Raw genomic sequence first — 19,118 nt, forward strand, 5'->3', positions numbered from 1 at the left:
TCATAAGCCCAGACTAGACAAAGGCTGAGTGGACGATACTGGAAACTGTACACAGAGTGTGTTTCTTTGGGTGACTGTGAATTTGCCGTGCAGACTTGTGGGTGTTTTTTTTTTTTTAATTAAAGAAAGAGACAGAGGCTGCGGTCTGGGGGGGGGCAGAAAGGATGACGACATGAGAAAGAGGCAAGGTGGAGGAGGGGTGGTGTGAGTGCAGCCTGCTTTACATGCAGGTCAGGTAATGCAGCGCTCCACTCTTTGAGGCTACATCCTTCTGTTGGAGCTCTGTGGCTAGCTCCAGTGAGTGCACATGCACACCTGTGTGTAAATGTTTACATGGGTGTCTTCACTTAGCAGTCAGAAATGCATTTAGACCCTCAGCCCCAATTTTAATTTGACATCTAAAACATACATCAGTTACTCTCTCTCCTTGGGTCTCACAGCATATGTAATTCAACAGGAGGTTAAAAATGACAAGATGTACATTTGGCCGTAGTAACAGAGCCTTAGTCAAGAGTTTCATCTGTCATCTAGGATTATTGCTGAATGTATTAGTGTGATAACAATAACATGATTATAATTTCCCCACAGAGGAAATGCACTGATTGCAGAATTTGCATTGATTGTAATGTTTGATTGCTAGGCTGGAGAACTGTTAGAGGAAAATGACATCTCTACAGTTTGCTCTCACACCCACCTAGTGAAATATTTGCAGCTCAAAGTCCAGCTCCAGTGTGTGCAGCTGTCAGCGGAGCAACAACTAAAACCACACGAGGCTGTGAGGAATGAACGTGTTTACCTGAGAACTTTGAGCAAGCCTCATTAAAGGAACAAACAGAGTAACGCTTGCAGAGACAGACACCAAAGACCACAAATCACTTCTGTGCCAATAAAGCCAGCCCTCGGAGTCATTTAGATTTGTGAGAAAATAAAATCATTCGTGTCCGAACAAGTGAACAGCAGTTATTCATGATACACCAGTGGTGCCCCTGAGTCGCTGTCAGGGATGAATGTTACTGGCTGGCTATATGTGTGATGAGTGATCAGGTTATCAAGGCCAATATGTGTTCAACCTGAAAAAAACCTCATCTCTTATCCCTGAAAGTGACCCGCTTCACCCATGACCTCACACACTGGATCGTCTAAGCTTTCAGTTACTCCTCTTCAAAAGAGGTGTAGATGTTTTATAGATTCAGATCTCCACTGTCCTGTGAAAAACAGGAACAATAAAGAGAAACACTCTTGTTTTTAGCTTTTGTCATAATGCACTTTTGAAATCATCCAGGGGGTTTTAAAGACATTTCTTAATTTTATTGACCCGCAATAGAGCGTTTAATCCTTATGACTTTGATGAGACGCAGTTTTCAGGGTTTACAATATCTGCTATGAATGTGTTAGAAAAAAGAAAATGGCAACTAGCTGGGTAACACGTGAAAGACTTGTCTTTAAGAATAATTGCTTTGACATACATCGGTAGAAATGTATATCATTATCACCAGACTTAGTGCCTCGGCAAGTTTAGGCACTCCCAGATATATTCACTGTTTCAATCATTTATATTTATAAAGAGCAAAAGTGGGTTGTTCAGCAAGCTCCCAAAAGCAAATGTTTTTTTTGGGGTTGCAGCTAAAAGTATTATTTTGAGAGTATATCCCCTCCTAGTTTTAAAAAGTGGCTTCATGACATGGTCTCTCGTCTTTATTTATTTGACTGAGATTAAGTACATCTAACTTGTACTGTAAGCTTGTTAATATATGGTGTCCCTTTATTGATTATATGATATATTGACTTGCCTACAACTGGGTAGCGTATGTTGATTTATGTATCGCTCTTGATTGTTGTAGCCCACAGTTTATTTGACTTGCCTTTTAAATCAAACTAATTGTACATCCCGAGGCAATTCCAGGCTGTATGAACATTATTGACAATGGAGACACAGCATATATGGGCATGAATGGAGAATTATTTGCTATCCTGGCAAACTTTTTTGTTGATGTTGTTTTTGTTGTTCTGTTACTTTTTTTTTAAACCTTGATTTTTGAGGGTGCTCTTGATGTAGTCTTGTTCCCCTATGATGCAGTTCACAAAGGGGAAATAAGAGGAATGATACAAAGCTGAAACAAACCAAATTTGATGGTGATAAAACAGCTCCAGGGGCACCTCAGAAACCAAATATTTAATTACTACTTTTACAGGAAAACCTTTTTATGCTTCTTTGTGAAGTTTCATTGGCAATGTAATTTTAAAGTGGCTGTTTAATTGATGGCGAACAGCACAAATATTTTGCAACACATCTGGGTATTTCGATTTCTTAACTGCATAAGGGTGTGCTACGAAGATAGTTTTTGCTATGGAATTGGAGCATAGCTTAAGTTTAAAGGAAAGGTTTGATCATTCTGCATACATCTTATCTTCTCCTTCTTGTACAAAACAATAAAATGCCATTATTTATTGCATACTAACCACAAAACATTATAAAACTGTAAATAAATGTGTATGCACGTGTTTTGTACTGTTTGTCTGGTGTTCAGAGATGTTTACAGCCTGCAGATGGTCTCATTGTATAAACCTTTTTCACAGCACACATTTTGACATGTCATTGAAGGAAAAGCATTCCACTTATGTGAACCATTTCCAGGATCACGCTTGCTGAGCGGCATTGTTTAGTGGGACACCTAATGGAACTCAGCCATTGTGAGTGTTGTTAGCTACACCTGTGCTTTTTCTACTGTGACAACTCAAAGTGTTTGCTGTGAAAAAGGTCTATTAGACCTGACGCTGTGGCTTAGTGTCTTCTTGACCAGCAAACATGAAAGAGAGAAACATCAAGTGAGTGAAGAAGGAAAAAATGATCAGGGCTGAATGAGGCAACATGGAGTGAAAGACTAGATTACAATAAGGTAATAATCAGTGAAAACATTGCCTCTGATGCTCATGTTTACTTAAATAATATAGGCTTTAGTTGATATAGTATTAAAATGGAAGACTGATAGGAATAATGAAAACATGAGCTATAATAAATCAAAACTAGCGTGTAACCTTTTTTCCCTGAGTAATGTGGGTCCTAGCAAAGTGAGGTTGAATGAACTGAAAATTGCCTGCAGATAAGAATAAAAATTAGAATAAGAGTTTGGATTTGAATTAAAATTCATGAATCCTGCACAATCTTTTTTTAATTTTCCATGTCGTTTTGAGGTATTTCTGGGCCATCAGCGGTTTGGCCTGGGTAATTCTGTTTTAATGGAAAGCTCAATTCCCGAGGCTGCGGCCAAAACATGGGCTCTTTTTCAGAACAGCAGGACGGGCAAATGGATATATGCTGGTGAAGATGAACAGATGAGGTTAGGATGAATTCAGCGTGGCAGGTGGAATCGAAGAGAAAGAGACAGGAGAGAGAGTGAGGAGGAGACAGACCAGTTGCCTCTGGTGGAGAAGTTTGAGAGAGAAACCAATGTCCCAGCAACAACGTGGGCTGCTGGTTCATTTGATTTCAGGCGTTTCATTTCCTCCCTTTCAGCAGTTACAGCCAACAGACCGGTCTGGTTTCAGGTGGCTTTGTAACCCAACACCAGCAAAACACAGCCACCCCCTGCATGAACAAAAATCAAACTTAATGATTGTGGTTTAGATGGCTATAATTTGACTGTCATAAATAGCCTGTCAGGAAAGGAACCTCTTACACAAAAACAACTTAGGAAATGCAGCTGACAATGCTCTTTGACTGATCTCCTCTCCAATCCAGTTTGTTCTGTTTTATTCCTTTTGTCAATAAACACAAGTCATTAGAAGTCAACATCTAACTTTTCCTTTTTTTTGTCCCTACCTCTCTTCTTCTGTTCTTCATGAAACGTCACAGCAACAGCCCAACTACTGGAGCTTTAAGGTCAGTGCTATGTGTCTAAGTGTCCCTGTGTGTTTGTCAACCTTCCTGTCCTGTGTGTGTTGTTTTGCGATGGCAGAGGTGTCAGGGTGGTGACATCTTAAACTTCTCTAGGTCCATTTAATCTGCAGAAAACGATTCTCGTGAGATTTATCATATCTCAGTCAGCTAGCGTTAATGGCTAGAAGCCACGTGACCTTGCTGAAGTATTACTCAGACTGAGACATTAAGAAGACATTTTTGACATGCTACAGAGAAAATGAAGTAAGCTGTGATTTTAGCACAGAGGCTTGAGTCAACACTGGGCTGCTGAATGTGTTTTATCCACAGGTTGTAGGGAGAAAATATGAGTTGTACTGTATATGCTGGAGAAGACCAGCTGTTTATAAGCTGGTATGCGTTGTAATGTGTACTGCTTTGTGTGGCTTTATACCTCATATAAGCTGGCAGGAAGGTGTGCTATCTAAACAGAGCAAATTAAAGGACTTATTGATGTGTGGGGGGGTGGAAGTGCCCAGGGCTCATCTGTGGTGTAGTCTTCCCTGCTCACAATATCATTTGGACAGGGTGGGAATGTCACTGAGTATCAATAACCATATGCCCTGACCCATGGGGACGTCTAAGCAATCTCTCACTCCCACAGCTGAAACGCAAGTGATATGGCTTTATAGCCCTGTCTAACACACAAATCTATTATATAGCTAAATTGTTTTAAACTCTGTAGGATTGTTTTCAATAAAGGTAAAATGTAATAAATTGAAAATGTTAAAATGCTGTGCAATTGTGCAGAAATCATTATTATCATTTTTCAGAGCTCAGTGAACATACACATGAAATGGAACTACGGTACTATCAGGACTAAACTACAATAACTTTTTACCTCTGAAAAAACTATTATCATCAGTCTAATCATGTAGTTTTCTTTTTAAATCTTATTGAAGACCAGAACAGGCGCTGGACATGGAACAATGCACAGTTGAATGTCTGTAACATTTGGTTCTCGCCATGTTTTGAGGCTGCCTCGCTTCAGTCTATAAGAAAAAAGAATCACTACCAGAAATCTCAGCCATCATCTCCCCCCTCAAAGATAGCGCCATTTGCTCCCTCTCTTTCTGAGCAAACTGATTGCGTTGACACACAATTCACAGCAATTTGACAAAGCAATTTGTTCCATGCATTGATGACTCTTGGTGTTATAAAGAGACAAGAGCGAAGGGTGTTGGGTGTTATGAGATTGTTTGTCGAGGCTTTGGAGTTGAAAAAGTTGTAGACAATAATGATAGTGGGAGAAGAATAGGTAGAGACAAAATGGATGTTGGCGATGGATCGATTTAGGGAGCTGTTCTTGCTCTCGGTTTTCTCAAAAAGAGACCTGTGAACTTTTTTTGTGTGGCAAAAGAGCCAGAGAATGTCGACACAGAATGTTCATATGCAGACAGTAGCACCGTATGAAAGGGAGCTGGATGTGGCTTTGGCCTCTGCCACTACAGACAGAGGAAGAGGCAGATATGCTGACATAAAGCAGCTCAGCAAGAGTCAGCAGCGAGCTTTGGGAGTGGTGAGTAGAAGACAAATGAGTGACAGCGGTACAAAGTAAGGAGAGGACAATAGACAGCTGGAGGCAAAAATAGACACAAGCTACTGAGGAAGAGAATGAAATCATTTGGGAGAAACCAGAAAAACTGGAAAAAAACACAGAGATACAAAAGGAGAAAGTGTTGAGGATCCTGATTTTAACCATTAACACCTTTATCCCAAGTAATACCCTCAAAACAAAAAACTCCGTTGTCAATTTACACACATCATACTGTGCTTGACATTTATATTGTTAAAGTATATACAGTAGTCTTGTTCAAGTCCAGCAGAATGTCATTTCACCTATCAGGGAAATTACTAGAAAGAAGAGACTGACAGCAGGGATCATGTGTTGTGCCAGTATCAGGATTTAGCCCTCGTATTTAGAACCAATTACCGTGTGCCGCTGGATATCTTAGAATTACTAGTGTACTTTTATGCAATTGTAATTCAAACCTGACAACCACATCCTCCACACTGGAGGAAATAACAGCAGCATCACCTTCTGCAATCCCACTAAAGTAATTTAAAGTTGAATCAAGCTCACTACAGTTTACAGCTGATCTTTTGATAACAGCCATGTGAGAAGTGGGAGTATGAAACAGCTGAAACTGCAGGACGACTGACCAAAACTGATACAGTCGGTCAGAAATTCAACAGCTCTTCCTATAAAACAGACTGTTTGATTGTTCGAGCAATTAATCAGCCTTTGTGACCCCTTCAACAAACAACAAACGATGTGGCAGAATTTTGACAATGCAGTTACTTTTAATTGGCCAGAAACACCCACACTGTCTCATTACAGTACTGGATATCAAAGTAAAGAGGTTTACAGACTGAGGCAGATAGATTTTGATGAGATGTGCTCTCCCAGATACTAAGGCTATCATTGTTGACTTTAAAACCGAGAGAGACCCAATGTGTGTGTATACGCATTTACTCGAGCTTGTGTGTACTAGCACACAAAACAAAAAAGGATATGGTGGGAGGTTGCACTGAGTTTAATGCAGTTTGTAGCCTAAGGTCTGTTGTCAGGCCGCCATGTCCCGCTTTCCACTCCATTCGCTTCTGTTTCGTGTAAGATCATCTTGTCCCCTACTTGTTCCTTTTTCTCCCACGCCCTTATAACAGTGTAGAGTTCTCAACAGTAATTGAGTGCTGTTGAAAAAAAAAATATCTGGATCACTCTAAAAGAAAGGGTTGAGGTGGAGGGACAGCATGAGGGAGGGAGGTACAGTACAAGGGGAGGACTGTAGAGGAAAATAAGGAGGTAGAACCAGTTTTCCTCAAAGGAGGCTGTGAATACCATCATGTGGAACATTGGTACATCTAGCAAGACCAGATGCATGGCCAGATGGCATATTCACATATACAGTAATATTTACAATGCAAAATTACTGAAGAGAGACTTTCAGTTTTCATATCACATAAACCCCCAATATGGAGGTCGGTGTTTGGAGCCTGTTGTTACAAAGGAAGCTGGCTAAAAGCATATATAATGACAGCTTCAGTGAGATTACAAACACTCATAATTCAGAGTTTCATTGTCTTGTTCAACAGCACAGTCGTAGCTGTTGAGAAATTAGAATATTACATACACTTTTCACGTTTCCCCTTTCAGCTAGTTCAGAAATTTAAAATTTGAGTCTGCTGATGCTGTGACATGAGCTCAGTCATGCAGCACTGTATTCTCAATTCGCTTTTCCTTTTCCCAGAAAGCTCCAGCTAAGTTATTTAGCTTTGAAATAAGGTTCTCACATGCTGCAGTAGAATGACTCAAGATTTTGAAATGTGGTTTTGCTCAATGTTTTTCTCTCAGCAGTGTAAAAATAAATAAATCTTTGGCATGTTGTAGGTATGGTGATGTTCTCAGTCATTCCTGAAAGTAGTCCTCATATTGGCATGCCAACTCAGTTTCTGGGTGTTTATTTTTTTTAGGAGTAATATGGTTATGTTCAGACAGCTGGTTCCCCTGAATAAATACCAGGATTTGTTAAGTTCAAGTCTTTCAATTTTTTATTTTTATCACACGCCTTTTTTGTTTGCACTGAGAATGTAATATGAATCAGCAAACTATGTAGAATGGCTGTATGTGGTAGCTAAACATTTACTATACAGGCATGAGAGTCGCATCAATCTTTTCTTCAAAGTCTCAGCAAGAAAACAAATAAGCATTTCCCAATTATTGTTAGCTGTTCCTTTAAATATAAAATTGTTGAATGAATACACAAAAATATAGGGAACCTAAACAAAATCTAAGTGACTCTAATTCATTAAGAGGATTCAGATCAGATAATGTGCTATCAAACCCAGCTCTACCAAGTATTCTTAGTACAGCTAGCCAAAATATGACAGAGGGCAGTAAATGTCATTCCTCTCTGGTGCTGTTGGCTGTGTTGTTGTTCACTGTTGTCACAGTGTAGATAAACGACCCCATTAGAAAACACATTGGGGGTTATCTGTTGGCATCACCATCCTTCTGCATGCTCAGACAGTGTCTGCCAATGCAATCAGTGGACACTTTCATTCTGTGTGTTTGTGGGGATGTGTGACTGAATTATGTATGATAGTGAAATGAGGAGCATGCCGTTATCAGAAGGATGGTTCTCAGTCTTGATGAGGGTTGTAACTTACTCTGTAAAAAAAAAAAAAAAAGTGCTGGCAATGCTGTCGATGTAAAAAGCAAATAACCAATGATAGCAGTACAGTATTTATGGGTTGCTACTGCCCATTTAGTTAGTTTACTGTACTCCTGCAACAATTAATTGATTCATTGATTGACCGGCATTTAATCAACAACAACAACCTATCTCGCTGATGGATGAGTTACATGATTAATTGACTAACACATTTGTCAAGCAGAAAGACTAAGAGTCTGGCTTGGAGCTAAATGCTAAATTCCACATGAGGCTAACAGTGCCATGCTGGTTAACCAGTAGTAATGTTTTCTTTTCTTTAGCTTGCTTGTTCTTTAAAACTAAACACAAAGTACAGTTGATGTCGATTGGAAATATTTAGTTTTGCAGGTGTTTGGTCATAAACAGATGTTTGTGACAGATTGAATCATGAATGTCTGTACAAAATTATATCATTTCATCATTTCATCATCTAATAGCTGATGAGAAATTTTAACTGAGACCAAAATGCTGGAAAGACAGAGCAACTTTGCCATCCATAGAGCCATGCCACTAATGTGGCAAAAAATACAAAAGTTGCTATTAAAGGGCATGTTATGTTGTTTTCTTTTTTTCGATTAAATGATTAATTGAAAAAGTAGTGTCTAGTTGCAGCCTTAGTTTACTGTTCAACATGGCCTCCTATGTTACTGCCCAATTAACAAAAACATAAATGGGTGTGTGAGTGTGTTCAGTGTAGTGTTGTGTGGTTATGAATGAATTCAAACAGCCTGCTGCTGAGAGTCAATGAGCACAGAGATGGCCCTCTGTGTGGCTTCTGTCAAATGATCCTATTAATTAAATACTATATTAATGAAAGTCACAGTAGATCCATGTTGTAGCATGACTTGCACAGACAAGAAAATCCTTGCAAGGAGTAAAACTTGTTGTGTTCATGGTGCAAGGAGGAGACAGTCATACCTACTGCACTGTGGCTAAGGATGTGCCTGCCTCTGTCATCCAAACAATCAGCAGAAAGCATTCTGGGAGCTCATTACAGCAGCCTCTGAGCTGCAGCAGATGCTACAGCGGTGGGGGATCAGGGAGCCAGTTCAGTGAGCACAGCCCCAGATGCAGGTTTTTCAGTTTTTCAGTGAGAGACATCTGGGCGTAGGCTTGTAGGATAAACCCACAGTGACAGGGTGGGATTTGCATGCACTTCTCCTCCCATCCAACAAGCATTCATTTAAAGTTCATAGCTGCACAGGGACACAGGTTTGCATGAGGACATGTGGGAGGTGTGCAAAGTAGAGCAAACATGAGAAAACTAATGCAAAGCTAGAGCACAGTTTCAGGCTTAATTTTACTCCGCAGCCACCATTCACGAAGGTTGATGCCCAGGAGTGCTGTGCCATTTGAGTACAACTACTGTATAATGTGTTTTTCATACTGTAACACAAGTAATTCTTAGTGAATAGCTGGCTGCTAAATCATTGTCAAGCTCTCATTAATCTTGTTATATGGTTCATTGTGTGGTGTCTCATTGTGTGCTCACTGTCTCTTTTCCAGTTGGTTTTATTTCACGGGCACCATCTAATTCATTCTTTCCACCTCAAATTCACCTCTCAGTCAGCTGTGTTTCTTCCTGTCTTTTGCTGCAGAGCCGCAGTCCACGGCATTCCCAGTCTACCCAGTCTGGGCTTGCCGACCAGGCTGCCAAGCTCTCCTTTGCCTCCGCTGAATCCTTGGAGACCATGTCGGAAGCCGACATCCCCCTCGGGTTCAGCCGGATGAACCGATTTCGCCAGAGTTTGCCGCTGTCCCGCTCTGCCAGCCAGAATAAGCTACGATCTCCAGGTTAGGATTTGAAGCACTGGTGGTTGGCTCTTGTCACATCATGCTGATTGGATTCAAGGCAGATTTTCAGCTCTGTTCTCTTCACGTGGCTGGTGATGTGAATTGCTGTGCTCACTGAGAATGGGAGTGGGAACTGTTAAACTTTCACCTCATTTAACATAACAGCTTTGTTTAGTCTCATTGTTTTGTTGCAGAGAACTGGAATAACATAACTTTGTTGAACGGTTAGAGAACTTAGAGTAACAAGCCATATATTTTCACATTATTCAACCAGAATATGAGCAAACCTTGTTTCCTAACATCTGTGCAGGTGTAGAAGTTCTAATGTATAGTTTACTGTGTTTAGTATGGAATAATTAAAGCCTACTTTTTTCTTCAGATAGTTATTTTGGTGGTGTTTGTTTGGCTGTAATATTGCACACATGCTTTAATCATACAGTACTAAGGATATGTTTGTGCTCAGTTGCTGAGTCAAAGACGGGCTTAGTACAAAAGGTCCTTGGAAGTGCAGAGAGGGTTAGTAAGAGGCTAGTCCGAGCTCATAAAGACAAAGGTGTGGTGAAATGTCAGGTCTGGTGAGATAAAAAGTGGCTGTAAAACTAAAGTGGCAGTGACTGATGAGGGCAATTTTGGATGAGGACTGGAGACAGATGTAGAACAGCAGAGCTGCCAGTTCTTCCACCCTGTGTCTCACAAATAATTATCTTTGTGTTCTTCTCTCCCCTACTGGTCTGCTGTATCCCACTTGTTTTGCCTGACTTGTAATCACTGATCATTCTCAGCTTTGTTTGGTGCTTTTGTTTGCCACATCATGTATGAAGATACATTTTCAGGTTAGTCAGGAATCAGACTCATCTTTACCTAAATGAATAGTTTCAACATCTGACAAGGAATTCTATGAACATGGCTATTTTGGGGTAATCTTATATCCATTGTGTTTACTTAATTATCAATTAGGAATAAACAATCTGCCTGCCTTAAACAATCTTTGCTCCTTATTAGTGAATTCTCACTCAGCTCTTACTGTCTTATAGTCACTTCCAGAAAGAGAAAATGAGTGCTTACAATGTCATTGATTAATCAAGCTGATATCTGATAATAAAAATCTTTATCTAGCTCTTGAATACCAAGAGACAGAACATCTGGAGTGAAGTTTACAAAATGGCAAAACATGTGTCTAAATTTGACAGAATTGCTTGTCTAGTTGTTTTCTCCATTCTTTAAAGTCATCCCCTTCTGATTTAACCATCTCAACAATCAATTTCTTTTAGGTGTGCTGTTTCTGCAGTATGGGGATGAGACACGGCGGGTGCACATTACCCATGAGCTGAGCAGCATGGACACGCTGCACGCTCTCATTGTGCACATGTTCCCTCAGAAGTTGACAGCAGGTATGCTGAAGTCACCCAACACGGCCATCTTGATCAAAGATGAGGCACGTAACGTCTTCTATGAGCTGGAGGATGTGCGGGATATCCAGGACCGCAGCATCATCAAGATTTACCGCAAAGAGCCCATCTACGCTTCCTATCCTGCCGCAGCACACCTGGCTAACGGAGACCTGAGGGTGAGGAGAAGGGAGCCGGGGGAGTTGGGTGGTGAAGAGGGCAAACTGGTTTATTTAGAAAAAGAATGCTGTCTGATCTACAAGTATGATGTTTGACAGCTAAGCCGTCAGTGAGAGCTGCTAAATACTCTTCCTCCACATAAAGAGGATCAGTATGTTTCTCAAGGTAATGGTGTTTCTGTTTTTTCAATATCATTGGTAACTTTGACAGGCTGTTGAGTGTATGTGGGTTAGTAATTTAACAGGTATTCCTCTGGGAAATGTATTTTCTTATCTTCAAGTAGGCCATCTGTTGCTGTGCAGACACCAGAGAACAATGTACCTCTGTGAAATGAGCATATTTTAACATCTGAAGCTATTTCTGCTTCAATAGAGATCAAGGAAGCCTGAGGGAACCCTTTTTAAAAAAAATATTTTATACAAAAGCCTGCTTACCATTTGCATTAGTCACACAATACTGAGAATACAACTTCTATTAACTGTGCAAACAGGCAGTGAAAAACGATTATTTCAATGTACTGTATGTTGTCTGTGCATACTCATGCATGTGTGAATACAAGAAACGAATGAAGTGGTAAAGAGAAAACTGACCAACATACTTAAACTGCCAGAGCACCTCTACTTATTTTAATAAACCCTCAAACAGAGTTTTAGTGCCGTACCGGGAAATCTTATAGGTCTAGTTTAAAGCAACACTTTTATTGGGCGAAACCAAGAATAATCAAAGTTACCCATCTTTCACAGTAAATGTGAGACGCACAAACCATATCTTCTTTATAACTGTTGGAGGCTAAACACAGGCTGCATCTTAACAAGCATCTTGCCATTTATTTGCTGCTGTGCGTGTTGTGTGTCTAGTGCTATCTTGTGCAACATCTTAAGGTCCTGCACTTTTATGTAGTCTGTCACCTGTTGTAGTTGTCCATACAATTTTTGCAAAGCAGACCACATTATGTAGTTGTGTAAAAATATATTCCTCTGCATCAAGCCTCAGCATAGAGATTCCTTTGGCATGCTCCTGCTTTTTCTGTGTTTTTCATTGTGCTGCATGACAAGGTAAGCTAGGACTGTGTGAAGCGAATGAAAAGAAAAGCAGAGGTGAGCCAGGCAACAAAATGTAATTGCAGTATGTGACAAGGAAAAGCAGATTCTTTGGATTTTGAGAGCTGCAGAAATGAGAAAAATCACAACATATGTAAATTAACAACAGGAAAAGAGGCAAATGTGGGTTGTAAAAAAAAAACAAAAGAAAAGCACTGGGCTTGTTTAATGATGTTATGATGCTGTACAAAGAAAGGAAGGTAAAGGAAGAAATGTAAAAGCTAAATTGATGGTGGACATACATAAATACTGTATATTTGGTAAATTGTAAACTTGTCACTTTTATCTTGTCACATGATCTCCTGATATGTGATATGCATTTTCTTTAGTTTTTGTCATTGACATGATTTTAAAATACTTACCAAAACCATTAGAGACAGTCATTGGACAATTGGTCTTTTGAGAAATTCATAATCTTCCATTGGCATCTGCAAACTGTGACAGCCTGTCCAGCACCAGTCAGACCTCAGTTGTGTTCATGTCAAACTGACACATGGGAACCAACACTCTCCTCTGTAGGTCGCCATGGTAACCCTAATCTCTGCTTGTTCATTGCAGAGGGAGATGGTGTACTCCTCTCGTGACTCCTCCCCAACTCGCCGCCTCAACACCCTCCCCTCTTCTACGGCCTCAGTATCTTCTGGCTCTCCATCCCGCTCACGTCTCTCCTATAGCGCAGGCCGCCCTCCATCCTTAACTGGGTCTCATCCCCAGCATGAACAGCCCCGACACCCCCACCATCCCTCTGCCGGCCACGGTGCCAACACAGGCCTGTCTCCCTCACCCAGCGCCATCCTGGAGCGCCGTGATGTCAAGCCTGATGAAGAAGTTTCGGCAAAAAATATGGCATTATTGAAGAATGAGGGGCTGTATGCAGATCCCTACAGCTTGATGCATGAGGGCCGCCTCAGCATCGCCTCCACCCAGTCGCTAGCTACAATCGGAGACCCCTTTAGCTTCCCTGTTTCCAGTGGCCTGTACCGCCGTGGCTCTGTGCGCTCCCTCAGTACCTATTCAGCTGCTGCTCTTCAGGGGGACCTGGAGGACTCCCTGTACAAGCCTGGAGGTTCACTCTACTCTGACACATATTCCTCTGCTACGCTGGGCATGGGTTTTCGCATGCCGCCCTCATCCCCACAGAAAATCCCTGACATGCAGTTGAGGGACAGGGACTCGTATTCCAGTTCACTCAGCAGAGGCTCACCTGTCAGGCAGTCCTTCCGCAAGGACTCTGCCTCCTCTTCTGTGTTTGTGGAGAGCCCAAAATCAAGACCCAGCTCCAGTTCAGAGCCTTTGTGTCTGACAGCCGGGCCTGGGGAGGGCAGCAGGGCAACATCTGGCTTTGGTTCTTCATTGTCTGGACAAGACTCTGACATCAGCAGGTCAGTACGCATCTGTGTAATATTATTTATTAAGCTATGTCATACTGTCTCAAGAACCCCTTGTCTTCATTAGTTTCTGAGCAGTAGAATCATACACAAACACCATATTATCTCACAACTTTTATCAGGTTTTGTCCGCAATAGTTTTAAGTGGTTAGAGGTTTGTTGGAAAAAGGTGATTTTTCATAGTCAAATTTGTTGTTGGTTTGTTTACCTTGATCAAATTTGATCAAAACACACGCACACAATAATAATTAAGAGGTTCAGAAGAATATTGCATCTTTTAAGCCTTCGTCATTTTTGGTTGTTTTTTTTTTCACTTAAACTTTGAGTGGGACTTATTTGATTACAAGCATTTAATTTCACAAAGAATCTATTGAAATTTAAGACCAGGTTCTTTGAAAAGCTTCGCTGCTCAATCTGCAGCTCTCTGTGCTGCATAGTTACACAGCAAAAAGACCTTTGTTCATCTGCCTTACTGTGTTTACTGTCTGGTGACACGTGTCCATCTGTGGTGTTTACTTTTCAAGGGATCATCGCCTGGAGCGCATGGAGGCCATGGAGAAGCAAATAGCCAGCCTGACTGGGCTGGTGCAGAGTGTGTTGACCAGAGCGCCAGACAGTGACAGCACGTAAGGCTCCATTATATCCCATCAACCCACAGATTCACATTCAGCTCCGATACATAGGCAGCATTATTGACAGGAACAGCAGCAGGCTATTACCAGGGCCATTATCGGTAACATAGCAGTGAAGTGGTACATTACCTTGTGTGAGCACAGCACAAGTACACAGCGCTAAACATTAGTTGTGCTATTGATTTATGTACTGATACAGAGAGGTTTAGGATAGGATAGGTTCAGTTGACTTCAGGTCCTCATTTACATGAACACTGTTGTCATGGCACTCCACCCTCATGAGCACAATAGGGGCTAATTAACAAGAAAATTTGTTAATTTAATCCGTTTGATAGTGTCCAGGAGTAGTGCTGTTAGCGTTAGCACTGTAATTGCCTTGCCCTGTGGCCGTTGATCCTCAGATGCGGCCTGCTGCGTCTCTGCATGATGGCGGGCTGCCCTCCGGACCAAGGGACGGAGTTCTCACGGACATTACCTTTCTCTTCCAGCGAGAAGACTGAAACCAATAGCGATGGCTCCACCACTGGACGTGAGTTGTATACAAAACTGTCGTCCTCGCAGTTTAGAAATGATTTAAAGATTTCTTTTTCCTGTGAACAATGAGCCAGACTTAACAGAAGATAATGGGCACAAACAACATGGTGACATCCTGGTTTATTTACACATGATAGTGGTTTCCCAATGGGGGTGAGGACAACATGTCATCAGTTCCAGGAAGCTGCAATCACCTGGTTTAGTTCAGTTACTGAGTTGGTTCAAGTTGCTTTTACCCCTGTAGATGGGTTGGTTTAGTCCAGACCAATGGAAAAAAAGTACATTTTTGTCATTTAGTTCTGGTGTGGTTCATTTAAACATGCAGTTATACGGATTCAGTGGTTGGACAATTTGGCAGTTACCCATCATCCTGCATCCAAAGACCAAATGCTGATATCAGATTGTAGCATTATTAGTAATATAATATTAAGATGTAAATTGACTGCACATTACAAATAAAGACAGACAGGTAGATCAAACAGACGTACCTTGTGCACCATGTTACAGGGGAGGGGGATTATTCCGATTAAAAATATAGTCTATGACATTTATGTTACCACTTTCTAATGTTTTCCGATTAATTTCCTGCCAATTGACTAATTGATTAATAAAGTAATCCCTGCAGCCCTAGCATGATCGTTACATCATGTACCACCTAATGAGCTGTCAAAGTACATCGAGCAGGATACAAGTACAGCATACCGCAATTTAAACAGCTTTTGATGTGCATATTGTACACGTTACCATGGTTACAAAATGACTTGTGTAACCTTCACAGCTTATGCAGATCATTTATTATAAGAGCACTTCCTGAACAGTTCAGTCAGCAGTTGGATTTAATAATAGTAGCAGCTCTGGTTTTGATATGCAAAATTCACACTTGTCTTAATCACAGCAGCTCAAGCAAACTGAACTTAACAGGTAAACGCACAACATCTGCTTTATAAGAATGTGTTTAAGAGTGAAAACAGCCTTCAACATAAAATTTCTACCTCATTCATCTCGATTCTCTTTTCTGGTTCTCTTTCACTCTGTCTTTCTCTATTGGAGCTGAAATGTTTCGTTCCATATGACTCATTCACCATCTGAAAATACAGATAACAAAAATAATGGTTGGTTAAATCCACTTTATAGAACTGGAAGAGGCCATAGTAAGGAATGGTCCAATGCCTGTGAAAGGTACTTGAGAATTTCCCAACTTAGTCAGGTGAGCAAGTCATTATTAATTTCAGTCTAAATTTGTCCAATATGGAGACATGTTTTGCCTCACTAAGCATAAATACAAAAAGCAGGGAGGAAATTGCTGGCAAAGCTTTGCCAAAAACAAACAAATATATGTAAAATACTTCCTAGAATCTTTAGAACTCTGTTAAACAAGCAACATACAAGATTGTAAATATACAAGCAGCTCCTTGCTGAGTTAATAGGACGGACAAGTTTGAAGCAGTTGAAAGGTTTATGCTTGTTTTTTCACTTATGACTATCCTTGTCCTGGGTACACAGAGATTGAATTATATGTTTGTGTATTTTTTCAAAATACCAAACTGTTATTTAACTTACAGGAGAAACATTTTTCAAAATAGAAATTTTGAAATACTGATGGAAATCATTTTGTAGCCAACTGGATAAAACCCTTTATCTTCCTGCTCTTTTTCTTCCTCCTGTCCTTTTTTTCTCCTGCCGTGTTCATAATTTTGTGGTGCACTTTTCGCACAAACATTCACTGGGCCACTGTGAGGACACAGTTGTCTTTGAAGCTCCCTCACAAATTGATACACTGACAAAAGACCAAGCTATAGAAAAAAAAACATGCTCCCCAAAATCATCATCCTGTAACTATGGCGATTTAAGATTTTCTTCTCCCTCTTTGTCTCTCTGTCATCATTTCTCAATAACTGACTCACTCTTTCTATATTCCAGCTGGACGGCTGAAGCGGAAAGGTAGTTTCCATCTCCTGCCCTCTCACCCTCTGTCTTTCTCCTATCAGACATGACTCTCTGCCCTCTGTATGGGTTTGTGGTGTTGCTGGGTAGCCGGCAATGTCTATCCTTCTGTCCTCTTCCTGGTTGGTTTCCCAGACAATGGACCCTCCTCCTTCCTGTCTCTGTTTCTACTTTTCTAAATTTCTGCTTGGTTATTCCTTTGGGAATTTCAGACGGTTGTCAAAGACTAGGCACTCCTTTGTGAGTGTGTACGTGTGTGTGTGTAGAATAAATGGGAGTCAGTGGCTAAACTCACAAAGCCCTGTGTTAAGATAAGAGCATGGTTATCCCCTTGTGCATCACCTTTGAATAGACTAATTGCACTTCTGTATGGGCTACTAATAGCATGAGCTCATGTTTCTCCCACTGGGCTATTAGATGCTTTTTCTTGCATTCACACACTGTATTTGTTCAGTGTGTGTGTGCCCAGATTTTCTGTATATGTACATTTCTTTATGCTGTGTATGTTACTGTTTGTGTTGTGTGTTGTGCTGGCTAACTGCAAATCTCAACAGAGCACAGCCCAGCAAACTAACCAATTTGTTTTCCAAAAAAAACCTCTAGCTCTGATGCCACCACTGCCTTCTAACACAACCCCGGTGAACAGCATCAGCCGCTTCCAGATGCAGCTCCACTTGCAAGGTTTGCAGGAAAACGCCACCGATCTCCGCAAGCAGCTCACCCAGTTACGCAAGATACAGGTAAATAGTTTATATCATGACAATCTATTTATTTTGATGTTTTTTAAAGATTGTATTCTCCCAAATTACAAATATTAATAATAATAACATTACTGGTACCTAGCCATGCAGGTATTTTTAATTTCATGTGCCCCAATTTTTATCTGTTTCTCTGATATTCTAGTTTATAATTTGTCTTGCTTTCCAGCTGGCATTTATAAATGCCAGTGTAAATGGCAGTCAGTGTTGTCTGATCACATGGGTGCTGACAGAGGGCATGCTAGAACACCTGCTGTTGACTGCCGTTTGTGTCTTGGTCTTTGTATTTTAACACTCTCTTAGGCACCAGCGTGCATCTGTTAACACTGGAGAAATGTAAGGAAATATACATTTGCATATCATTTACATGGATATAGTTTTTTTATGGTGCAATACATTGGAAATATTTTGTGTGTCTTTCCAGAAACAATGTTGTGATTATTTTGCATAAACATGTTGTCATTAACATCTTTCTACCAAAGAAATAGCACCTATCAAAAACGTTGACAGCATGTTCAGTGGACTTTCCAGAGTAAAACGGACATTGTTTGTGAATTCATATTAATTTAATCAAATCGTAAGGCATTGATTTATTAGTCTGAATGATGTACAGCAATAAGAGTGATTCTTTGCAGGGTCTGATTAAAGTGGGTGACATATAGAATCCACATTATACAGTTATATGTGATTTGCTTTAGTGTTGAGGTTTACAGATTGCACCAAGTTACATGCAGTTAAAAGTTTTTATGATGTGCAGTAAAGCATGTCAGCACACATGCATACAGGAGCATTGACTTTGTTGTTTATTTGATGGTCACTTCATAATACAATAAATAAGACCTGCAGGTTCACATGACCGTATTGCACTGAGGGCACTGTTTAGAGGATTAATAATGAAAGGTAAAAGCTTAGATCAATTGGTATTCCACAGAGACACAGGATGTCGCAACGGATGCAGAATCAGATGAAATGTGACAAGGGAAAGATTAATAAAAATGTGGAAATGAGGTTCTTATTTATTCCATTTACCTCTGATGCAAGCAGTTCCAGGTTACTGTAGGAGGGGTCCAGATGATACGATGAGTAAAATGCTTTAAGGGGTAGGAAAGATGATTTGCCAGATGAAAGGCATGCAGTGGTTTTATTTGTTCCAGGACATCGGTCACAAGGGCTTCTTGAACTGGCTCAGCACTGAGACAGAGAGCCGAACAGCCAAAGCATTGCAGTACCATGAGAGGACAGTTTGCTGTTTATCTGTCTGTGTGCCCAA

At 40.6% G+C, this 19,118-nt stretch overlaps 1 protein-coding gene across 1 annotated transcript in view; it reads left to right on the forward strand.

Moving 5' to 3' along the window:
• The window catches only part of srcin1a (SRC kinase signaling inhibitor 1a), a 59,445-nt gene that overhangs the window by 24,287 nt on the left and 16,040 nt on the right, over positions 1 to 19,118 (forward strand). The window contains exons 4-12 of the mRNA XM_020607316.1: positions 3,854 to 3,880; positions 9,729 to 9,924; positions 11,196 to 11,491; positions 13,151 to 13,974; positions 14,505 to 14,606; positions 15,014 to 15,204; positions 17,067 to 17,087; positions 17,181 to 17,212; positions 17,645 to 17,830. Of these exons, the coding sequence (XP_020462972.1) occupies positions 3,854 to 3,880; positions 9,729 to 9,924; positions 11,196 to 11,491; positions 13,151 to 13,974; positions 14,505 to 14,606; positions 15,014 to 15,204; positions 17,067 to 17,087; positions 17,181 to 17,212; positions 17,645 to 17,830 (1,875 nt within the window). The remainder of the gene's footprint in view (positions 1 to 3,853; positions 3,881 to 9,728; positions 9,925 to 11,195; positions 11,492 to 13,150; positions 13,975 to 14,504; positions 14,607 to 15,013; positions 15,205 to 17,066; positions 17,088 to 17,180; positions 17,213 to 17,644; positions 17,831 to 19,118) is intronic.

Source organism: Monopterus albus, unplaced genomic scaffold (assembly GCF_001952655.1).
Source record: "Monopterus albus unplaced genomic scaffold, M_albus_1.0 scaffold85.1, whole genome shotgun sequence".
In the NCBI taxonomy this organism is placed as follows: Eukaryota; Metazoa; Chordata; class Actinopteri; order Synbranchiformes; family Synbranchidae; genus Monopterus; species Monopterus albus.